The sequence below is a fragment of the Camarhynchus parvulus genome, chromosome 1 (assembly GCF_901933205.1).
Source record: "Camarhynchus parvulus chromosome 1, STF_HiC, whole genome shotgun sequence".
NCBI lineage: Eukaryota > Metazoa > Chordata > Aves > Passeriformes > Thraupidae > Camarhynchus > Camarhynchus parvulus.
In genome coordinates, this window is record NC_044571.1 from 30,195,706 (window position 1) to 30,206,553 (window position 10,848).

General features: G+C 48.8%; 1 protein-coding gene across 12 annotated transcripts in view; it reads right to left on the reverse strand.

Moving 5' to 3' along the window:
- The window catches only part of MAP4K4 (mitogen-activated protein kinase kinase kinase kinase 4), a 165,522-nt gene extending 155,140 nt beyond the window's left edge, over positions 1-10,382 (reverse strand). For 6 of the 12 annotated variants that reach the window (XM_030971744.1, XM_030971719.1, XM_030971693.1 and 3 more), the window contains exons 1-2: positions 9,563-10,381; positions 9,133-9,198 (exon numbers count right to left, since the gene is read on the reverse strand). In XM_030971744.1, coding sequence (XP_030827604.1) covers positions 9,133-9,198; positions 9,563-9,619 — 123 coding nt within the window. In that variant the 5' untranslated portion in view covers positions 9,620-10,381. Of the gene's footprint in view, positions 1-9,132; positions 9,199-9,562 lie in introns of all 12 variants that reach the window. The other 6 variants (XM_030971685.1, XM_030971735.1, XM_030971710.1 and 3 more) reach the window with 3 other exon arrangements.
- Positions 10,383-10,848: the final 466 nt, after the last annotated feature.

Genomic DNA, 10,848 nt, shown 5'->3' on the forward strand with positions numbered 1-10,848 from the left:
AAATAATGAACCAAAACAATATTGGGAGTCCCTGACTCTAAGATATGTAAACCCAAGCAGGGTATAGAATACTTTATGGTAACACATTAAAACCCACAGACCTTAAGCTTTTCTGCGTTTGAAAACAAAACAACCCAATACCATTAGATAGCTGAAAGTTTAGGGAGCAAGTTTTGAGACAAGTTTATTTTGTTTTGAGCTTAGAGTTTAAATTAGAATCATGAACTCTTGCCCACTGTCATTCCCTACAACTACTCTCTCTCAATCCTGGGAAGAAGCTCTTGAAACTGCCAGAGCTTAACTGAAATTGTTGTATTTTTAAGACTTCAAGTAATTTTTAACAGCGCCAGTTCCAAGGTGCATCAGCTATGAGGTAAACCAGCAAGAATAAACTATTGCCTTGGTAGTCCACAGGGAGTAAATAAAACAGATGTAATTCAACCGATTATTTTGAGCTGCTGCCATTCTTTTACCTACCTAAGTAACACTTTCCCATTTCACCTCTGTCCTCTGGTGAAGTTTCCAAGTGCAGGAACTACAGCCAACAAGTCCATACCACAGACTGGTACAACATCAGAAGATGGCAACCCAAATATTTACACATAAAACCGGCAGGACTTTCAGAGCCCTAAAATATCCAGTGAAGTAAGGGGAACTCTATATATAGACAAACTGAAAGGAAAACCCATTTTGGGGGATAAGACATCATAGAGTAAGTAGTCAAAGAAGAAGCAGAGGGATGCCACAGATGGATGTGTAGACCTGCGTTTTTATGTGCAGAGTGACACTAGAAGGAAAACCAGGTACAGAGTGAAGCAGCACCACACCTCCAAAGCTGCAAACCTACAGTGCCCAGAGGGATCTTTTAGGACCTTCCCAACCAGGGTGGTGAGAAGAGCACTAAGCAAGTGGACCCCGCCAGCAGCCCCAGAGCCAGGGAGCTACTGGGGTGCTCAAGGCACACAGGGGCAGGGGAGGAAGCAGACAAACGTCCGTGGCACACCACCAACAGCCCCAGCAGCCACATCCTGACCGCAGCCCACAGCAGACCTTCTCCAGGGGTAGCACTACCTTGCTCCAAGAAGAGAGTGGCTACGTTCATGTGGCTTCTTCAGCCACAGGTACAAAGCCATGAGTCACTGCAATCCCTGCATGGAGCGCAGCTGTTATCAATGCGCCACGGGACAGCTCCAAAGGGAGGTGACAAAGACATTACTAGATAAGCCCTACAATACCAGTATAACTGCATCCATGTCAGAAGTTTTACCACGTTAGCTGTTTTATTGCTAGGCCAATCAAGACCTGTTGGCACTTGCAGTGTCCTATTTGTGCAGTGATGATGACAGCAACAGTGCCAGAGCAACCCAGGGAGGTGCGGCTCCGGTGGGAAAGAAGCATTCTGCCAGGAGTGTGAGACAATCTCCCCCAAAAGACATCCCTTATTCTGGCACATAGTCACAACACAGCTAGGTGGGCTAAAGGAGGTCTCCTCAGCCTGGGCCATGCTGAAATCAGCACAAAAACCAGTGTCCATTAACATTCCCTTCGTGCACACAAGCCCAAAGCCCAGGTGACTAGTGAGCTGCCATGGCTAAAAGCTAATCTCTTTCATAATATATGTATTTTAATATAAATTATATGTGCTAATGTTTCTACTAACAACTGAAGTGTCCCTTACTTTTCTGATATTAACCACATTCCTGACTCCATCCTACTTTTTCTTGCCCACAATGATGAACAGTCCCCTAATTCACTCTCTACATTTAAGCCATATTCTCCCTCATCTTCTGATTTCCTCTGTAAATTCACCTTCAGTAGACTGCTTCTCCCTGAATTGACCTACTATCTTTCCCTAACTCCAATAGATTTCACCCTTCACTCGCAACTATGATGCAAGACCAAGCAGGAGACCACACAAGAACCTTTGGAAGACAGTCAACAACCTTTATGCCCAGTTGAGCTGCACAGGGCATAGAGATAGGACTTAGTTGCACCAATTTCTAAGTAAAGTGGAGAGAAGCCTATTCCATCCATACCTCTATCTGATCCTTATGTGCCCTAAAAGTGCAAATTCTCTGAAAGGGCAAGCATCTCCACTCCCCAGTCTCTGTGATTTCATCCTTCTTTAGTGGTGCTTTTCACAGATTTCCCAATCAGCAGCAAATTAAAACCAACACCACTGAGGTCAAATTGTAATTATTAATTACACTCAGAACAGCAGATTTCACCCTGCTGCAGGACAGCAAAGCCTGGGAGAGCAGGGCAGTGCTTTGCCAGCAATACTATCAAGTCTCTAGTCAGTATTTGCTCCTCTTTCAAAAAGCTGCCCTGTCCTTTTTTTAACACTGAAATAGATACCACATGAGTTAGGACTACAGGGCCCTATGGCCACCTTGCAAGAGATACATCAAGCCTTGCTCAGATATGACAAGGGACCAGGAATGAGACTTCAGGTGGAGGTATCATGAGCTTCACAGCAGCATATTGGCCATTTAGTAGTACTCTACAGCTTATAACTAGTGCCATATTTTTTGTGCCTCTGTGAAAGTGTTTCACAACGCATCCAGAGGAGAAAATACACTTGAGAAATAATACTGAGATGCAATGTCAAAATTCCCAAGCCCTCTACAATCAAAGCTGCCTCAAGGTTCCCAAGAGGTATGCACCAATGTGGGCTTTTTCCTCCTCCCTCCCATAGCTGTCTGATTTCAGAACCAACAATATCTTTTCTTGAGCCTGTGCTAACCTGAGAAATAATAAGGGATTCACAATGCTACAAACATAAAGTATTTGATAAGAGAACTCTTGTTCAGAGCTATGAGATCCCCTCCCAAATCCACTTCTCGTTCAAGCAAGCTGAATTCTTTCCACCACTTTCTGTGGGCTGAGACCTAAAATAACGATGCAGATAAGGATCTTACTGTAACTCTGACTACAGTCAAGCTCACATTGTGCAAGTTAATGCTACTGAGCTTAAATATCAACGTCATCCAAAGCCTGGTGGAGCCAGAGTGTACAGTCAGAAACGTAAAATGGAAAAAACAAAAATACCACTTTCCTCCACAGAAAACAGATCTCAGGAGGGTAAGCATACAATGTAAAGGGCTAAAATCACACTTGCAACAGCAAGTACCACTTGAAAAGATGACTAGAACATAATGTGTATATATAAACACATGCTAGACCACATGAGAAAAGTCAGCTAGCATTCTCGTCCAAAATATTTATACTAAAAAATGTATATGCTGAAGGCAAGGAAATGCAAAAGGGTGAGCACCTCTCATAATGCTGCATTGCCTTTGGGGATGCTCCTCTACATCATTCCCTTGGGTAGGAGGTGCAGACCTGCCATCATCACAAAGAGCAAAAGAAGGATTTCTGCACACTATCAAGCCAAGGCTCTGGTGCTTGGAAGTTGATGACATGTCACCAAACCACATGACACTGCTAGGAGAGAATAAAAATTAAGTAAGGAATGGAAGGTGTACATTCCTGGTTTCCTCCTTTCTTCATTATCCCAAAATGATTAAAAACCCCTACTAAAAATGACTAAAAACCCCTACTCCAGGCCTTACAGATAAAGCTCACCTTCCTTATGCCTGGTGCAAGAAGAAGAGACCTTGATAGGGAAAACCATCTACCCATACAAGCCACACAATCCCCACTACTGCCAAGGGGGAGAGAACCCACCCATGCAAAAAGCAAAGAGAGAGTACCAGATGATTTCAACTGAAATTTTATCCATACCAGTTGAAATATCTTCCAATAGAAAGCTGAAAAAAATTTCTAGGAGTCAGCACAAAACTCTGGGCTGGATCTTGTTACATCCATCACCTCGAAGCCCTGCACACACCCAAGTCCCAGACCGCTGAGTCCTCCTCTAATTAGTTCAGAATAAGGAGTCCCTGCCCCAGGAGTTTGCAAAACCCCTACATTTTGCAAACAGACAGATGGGACTGGGGGAGGAAGAACAAGAGGGACATGTGGTTACCCACAACTGCACATTGCTTTCTTTTCTCTTTTTCTTTTCTTTTTTTTTTTATAAAAATAAATATCAGTAATCCCCACTGGCCACCTGCCTAGCTTTTGTGTATTTAATTAAGAAGGATTTGGGTGATGGAAAACTGGTCAAAAGTTCAGCCAGTTTAGGGGAGGACAGGAGAGTAAACATCTAGCTGAAGGACCCAAAAAATGCCAACATTCCAGCTGCTGCCTGGTCCTTCACCATTTCTAAAACAGCAAGGTCTCACTTTGCAACACAATCCACAAAAAATCAGAGGAGTATGGGAAGAAGTGCAATTCATACTTAAGAGAGCTGGTCTGGACCAGTTTCTGAAAGCCAGTGACCTCACTGATCCCCAGTACAGTTTGTCTTTATAGTGATAAGACTGGAATTGTATTCATGTTTAACAAAATCATTTGAATCCACAATGACGTCCCTTTAGCAGCGAGAGAAACAAAGGGGAGAGAGAGCGGAAAAAACACCCTTAACTGAGTTACTAGAGAATACCAAGAACTGTCCTATCTCCCTACCCCCCAACACAGTCACCTTGTAAGACAGAAAGTCCATTAACACAAATATAGGGTATCCTTAGCGTGGGAAAATATTTAGCAAAGTTTTAATTTACTTTCAAATCAGCATTTCAACGATCACATCTTACATCACTTCCTTTTACGAGCCAGCAGTTAGACAATACATATCATTTACATGCAGTTTTGGAAGGCTGCAACATAGATCAACAAAAGAAGCCTTCACCATGAATTAACTATTACAAGACTCTTAGAAAAAGTCACTCCAGCCTGCGTTGAGGGCAATTAGGAGTATCATCCTCTAATTCTCATCTTTCTGGCGCACTCCTGTTATACCCCAGAACTCCCACAAACACATCCTTCCACCCCAGTCATTGCTGCCACAAGAGAATTAGGATGTCTGTGAGATGTAACAGCACACTCACAATGGTTAAAGTGTAAGATGTCTTTAAAACAGACACATACGCAACAAAAGAGAATGTGACTAAGCAAGTTAACACAGTTCAGTGTCAATAGCAAAATTACAATGTTTTATGCCTCTATGAATGATCAGATGAGAGAGATTTTAAAATTTCAAAAGTATTAACCTATTGCCTTTAGGTCACAGGTAATTTTTACATCAAAAACCCAAAATACCAAAAACCAGAATGGAAGCAAACACCCAGTTCAGACCTTAATCCTGAGACAAATTTCAGGAGTGTTCTCATTTGGTGCAAGCCAAACTTCATATTAAGCTTACTGCTGGATGTGAAAAACTAAAACCTAACCGCAGCAATGCCAAGAATGCTTCTCCCACTACTTGCAAAAGATCAAAAAAAGCCCTTAAGGCAGCCGATCCCTCGGTGAGCTGGCTGCGAGTCCCAGTTACACGGCAGCGGGACCGGGCTGACTCAAGAGGGAACGAGAGGGCAGCCCATCCGTGCGCCACCCCAGCGGCACCACACGCCAGCGGCAGCAGAGCGGGCCCGGCCGGGCCAGGCCGTGCCGAGCGCGGCGCCGCCGCCCTGCTCGCCGCGGGCCCGGCGGCGCGGGCAGGGGCAGGGGCGGCCCGGGGCTCCCCGCCCGCCGCGGGCACAGGCGCGGCCCGGGCCGGCCCGCACACGCCGCTCGGCTACCGCCAGCTGATACCGACCTACCCAAAGGAAATCTCCCCCTCCCAACTCCAGCACCGGCCTGGGACTCCTTAAAAGTGTGAGAAGGAGCGAGCCAGGGGGTTCTGCGGCGGGTCCTTCCCGCCTCGGCTCGGAGGGAACGCTGCCGGCCGTACTTGGCAGCGTTTAACCCTTTGCTTTCTCTCTAATCTAAGTGGTGCAACTTCCACGCCATCGTTGTCGTGTTTCGAACCAACTACGAAAGGGAAAACAACTCTCATTCTCCAGGGTTTCTGAGCAGCAGCAGAGCTCTGCTTGGCCCCAGGACGAATGAGCCAAGGCCCACTGCCCCTCTGCCCCTTCCCCTGTGCTGGGCAAAGGCTTCCCCAAACACCCCTTCCTTTCTTTTACATATCCAGGCTGGGGAACCTCCCTTTTTTTTTTTTTTTTTTTTTTCCCTCCCATTAATTCACCGCTGCATAACAAGCTGCTCTTGACACACAAGGCTTCTTCACACAGGAGAGGTGTCAGCAAGGTTATGAAGATTAAAATAATAAAAACTCTACAGATTCCAGAATCACAGAACTGTTCGGGTTGGAAGTGATCTCAAAGATCATCTAGCTCCAACCCCTTTGTCATAGGCAGAAACACCTTCCACTAGACCAAGCTGCACAAAGCACCATCCAACCCAGCCTTAAACACTTGCAGGGATGGGGTATTCACAAGTTCCCTGGCCAGCTTGTTCCTGTGCCTCACTACCCTCACAATAAAGGATTTCTTCCCAGTACCTAATCTAAACCTACTCTCAGTTTAAAGCCATTACTCCAATTCAAGCACAGCAACATAAAACTTAGTATTTTTACCACCTCACCACTGAGGTCCCAGGCCCACAGTAACACTCCACCTAAGCCAATCCATTCAATACATAAAATAAGTAATTCCACTTGCATTTGGGTGCCAAACATCCAAGGGCTGTCCTCACATTTCATACATGTATAAACATCTACACATCTACATATAGCTAAATAAATAGCTAAGGTAGAACTAACTACAGAAATATCTCCAGCCAGATAGATGAGCTATTTCCAGCTAGCTCAGCTAAGGCAAAGAGGAGGAAAAACAGGGCTATTTTCAGCTTTTCAACAGGTTGGCGCCGTCCCCTTCGCAGAGCTGCTGGAAAGCTGACTGCCCAGCCGGGCAAACGACCTTCGGCATCATCGGCGGGTGTATGAGCTAGACAAAGAGATAACGTCATGGCCTCTCGGCTCCCTCCGTGTCCTCCCCGCAGTGGCAGGTAGCCAGCCAATCCCGCTCCCGGGTGACATCATCGCTGATGCCTGTACACGAATGTGGAAGTGCATCAAACTGCATCTCGCAGCTCGGCTCCTCAAAAGCAACCGGCACACCACCCCCCAGCCCCTCGGGATGACAAACCGCTTACAAGGGAAATAAAACCATCCAGGAAGAGGGATTTCAAGAAGCGGTTGCTGGGTAGAAGGAAAGCGGAAGGCAACAAGCATCAAAACATACACATATAGTCTCATCTTTGGGTGTCCCTGGAGCATTTCTCCTACCAAAAAAAGTGGCCAAGAAAAGTTGGGGGTTTTTTACAACAACTTTTCCAACAACTGTTTTTTGTTTTTTGTTTTTTTAACATAACTTCATTAGTTTAAAAAGAAAGATGTTTATCGCAGCAAGGAAGTTTTTTGGTTTAGTATTATTTGTTTACATACAGCCCTGTTAGGTGTCCACATTATCAGTGTATGTACACAAATGTGGGCAAATACCTAAGAAGAAGCAGTGCCAACCCAAACTTAAACACCTGTCAATTCATTACTGTCTAGCAGGCTCTACAGTAAGAGAAGAGACTGCCTGTTGCTCCCTGTTATCACAGCGACACCGATGCCCTTAGACATCAGATGTTCCTTCAACTCGTCCAAGACAATAAATACATGTGCCCATGCATTTATTATTTCATTTCTAATGCTAACTATTCTGGGAGACCTCCACCTTATTTAAAGAAAACAAAATTTAACATTTCTGTTATCAAGACTGTTAAACTAAGGAGAACTTTGCTCATTAACTCAAAAGCATTAACAAGTACACTGAGAAACAATGCACTAAATTGCAATAATTAACAGGAGAGTTTCAAGTCCCACATTCACACCCTATTAATTTTTTTTTAATAAGGGTTCAGATGATGCAAGCTCTGGGAGCACATGATTACAGAAAAAAATTGCGTCCTTTGAAATGGCAGAAAAAAATTAAAGAGTTGAGGTTGTGTCAAAGTGCAGCTTTTTACTCATCTTCCCCCTCTCCGGCGGCCCTTTGAGCCACATTCTTTTTTCCAGCTTTATACCAACAGCAGCAGCCTGGCTATTGCAGCTCAGGTCTTAAAAAGCAACGAATACACTGCGCAGGGAGACTAATTCTCCATCAGGAAGGCTGAGGTTCACGCCCTCAAAACAAACTGACATGTGTTTCATTTGCAGAAGAGGCAGCAAAGCGCTTTATTTAGTTACTGGAGCTGCAAGCAGCAGTATCTTGCCATCAGGGAAACTCAGACCAATTACACTCCCTTGTTTATAAGAAAAAAGAAAAACAAAACAACAAAAAAGCAACCAAAAACCCAAACAAGCAGCTAAGCATCTTCACCTCTCTCCTTCTCTCTCCAAATGCATCTTGCATTTCTACAGTTTAAGGCTAGAGCCTTCAATCTTTAGCCAAGTATTGTCTGTGCAAATAATTAGTCATCCTGGTAGCTAGCACTCACTGCAAAGTCATGCAAGCTCAAGATCTGTTTGTTACACTGACTGCACACAAAAGGGTAAAAAAAAAGAAAAAAAGGAAAAAGTAGGCTAGTTTCACACCCACATGAGCACTCTCTGATTTCTATTTTTTAAAGTCATACACTTGTCAAACAGGTTATTCTGGGAATTCTGATTTCCACAAAATAAGTTTCTCTGCTTCGGTCAATTATGATTGTCACTCTGCACCCCTCATCTCTGCACAGCCCATCAGATGCACTCGCCCCCAACTCCACAGCTTCAACACTCACAAGGAAACTGGGTGACAATTTTAATTAAGGCCAATGTCTTTGTCTAAAGTCACTGCAGCAGCAGCAACTTCCATAAGGATTTCCAGCAGCAAAGCTGAATAAGCCTGTGGACGTGTTTGTATAACCGAGCCAGACTCTGACAGCGTCCACTTGGTTTGGTCATTTCTCTGGAAGGAGCACAGAGAAGAATAAGGACAATAAAGGCGTATTTCATCAATACAGGATGGGTACTTGGGAAAGTAATTTGTACCCATCCGAAAAAGCAGAAACCAAGAGGCTGACAAACTTGACAAGGCCAGCAACAATGACAAGGGCAACACTTCTACCACCCCTCACTGTTCCGGTTGCCAGCGCGGGTGGCTCGCCTTCAGCCGTGTGCTCAGCCCGGCGCAGGCACCGGGTACCCTCTGGAGAATCGGCAACAATAAAAGGAGAAGAAATTCTGACACAAACCTTGTAGACTTGCCCGTACGTGCCATTGCCAACCACTTCCACCAGTTCAAAAATCCCAGCGGGGTCCTAAGGGGAGGAAGGGGCAGAAGGGGCGGGGGAGGAAAGGGGAGAAGAGAAGCGGGGTTACATTTTTGTTCAGGCGATGGCTGCTGGCAGAGCCCAGCCAGCGAACCCGGCTGCTGGCGGCGTGCAGCTGTTGCGCCCTGTTTTTCCACGCACATGCCAATACATGCAAACAAAGGAAAAGCAGCCCAGGGCCGCGGTCCCCCCGCCCGCCCCCGCGGGAGGGCTCCCCCCATGCGGCCGCGGCCCCCCGCGCCCCGGCACCGGGCCCGGGCCCGGCCGCTCCCACCTCACCGGCCCCGCAGCCCCGGCAAGGGCGCGCCGGCCCGGGGGGCCCCCCGCCCCGGCCCCCGGCACCGGCACTCACCCGCAGGGAGGAAAGGTCGATATCCACCAGACTTTTTGCAGGAGAATCGTTCGCCATTTTCCCGTCTCTTCTTTTTTTTTTTTTTTCCTTTAAATATTTTTTTCTTCTCTGTTAAATAATAGCGAGGCCGCTCCCCCCTCTCTGGAGCAGCTGTGAATTGCGCGGAGCTCCGCTCCTCTCCTCCCTTCCGCCCTTCCCTTCTTCACTTCAGCCCCGCCGGGTTGAAACTCTTCGGCATTGGAGGGGTTGGCGGGGGGGGATGATGGATAGATAGATGGATGGTGGGAAGAGGAGGAGGGAAAGGGAGGTGAAGGAAGGGAAGGAAGAAGGAGAAGGGGTGCTACGGTTTGTCCGTCCGTCCGTCTCCCCGCGCTGCAGTGCGGGGCTGGATCCCCCCGAGGATCCCGGCCGGCCGGTCGGTGGGTGAGCGGGTGAGTCGGTGGCTGCCCGCGCGTCCCCGGCGGCAGCGGGCTCACACCATGTCGCCGCGGCGGCGGCAGGAGCGGCGCCGGTGCCGGCAGCCTCTAGCAGCCTCACGATGCGCCCCGCACCCGGGCATGGCACGGCACGGCTCGGCCCGGCCGGCGGCGCTCACGCCGGGAGCCGGCAGTGGCAGCCGCGGCCCCGCTCTCGCATGGGAGGGCGGCTCACGCCCAGCGCCGCGGCGGAGCCCCCGCCGCCTCCGAGCCCTTTCCCGCGGCGCTGCCCTCGCATCAAACGGCGCCGGGCACCGGCGGGCAGGGGCTGCGCGTCCCGGCGGCGGCGGGGCAGGGGCGCGGGGCTGGAGCGGGGTGCTGCGAGCCAGACAAAGATAGCCGGGGAGGAGGAGGAGGAGGAGGAGGAGAAGGAGGAGGAGAAAAAATATACTGCGAGCGGAGAGAGAGAGAGAGAACAGCCCCCCTTCCCTTCTCCAACAGGAAAAACCGGCGGAAACGCGCCCGCACCAGAGCACTGCTGGGTAAACTCGCGGGGAGAGAGAAAGAGAGAGGGAGGGAGCCAGCGAGCGCGGGCGGGGAGAGAACCGGCCGCGCAGCCTGCCTGCCCCGCCGCCCAACAATAGCCCCGCGGGGCGGGGGCGGCCCAGGGCGGCCCTTCCCCGTCGCCTCCGGCGCTGGCCCCCGCCGGCGGGAGCCCCACGCGTGTCCGCGGCAGGGCCGGGCGGCCGCCCCACCGCCGGCTGCCGTGACCGGCCCACGCTACCGCTGCCCGCGCCCAGGGCAAGGACGGGCCCGCAGCCCCCGGCGCGTCTCTGCAGGGCAGCGCCGTCACTGTGGGTCTGTCACGGC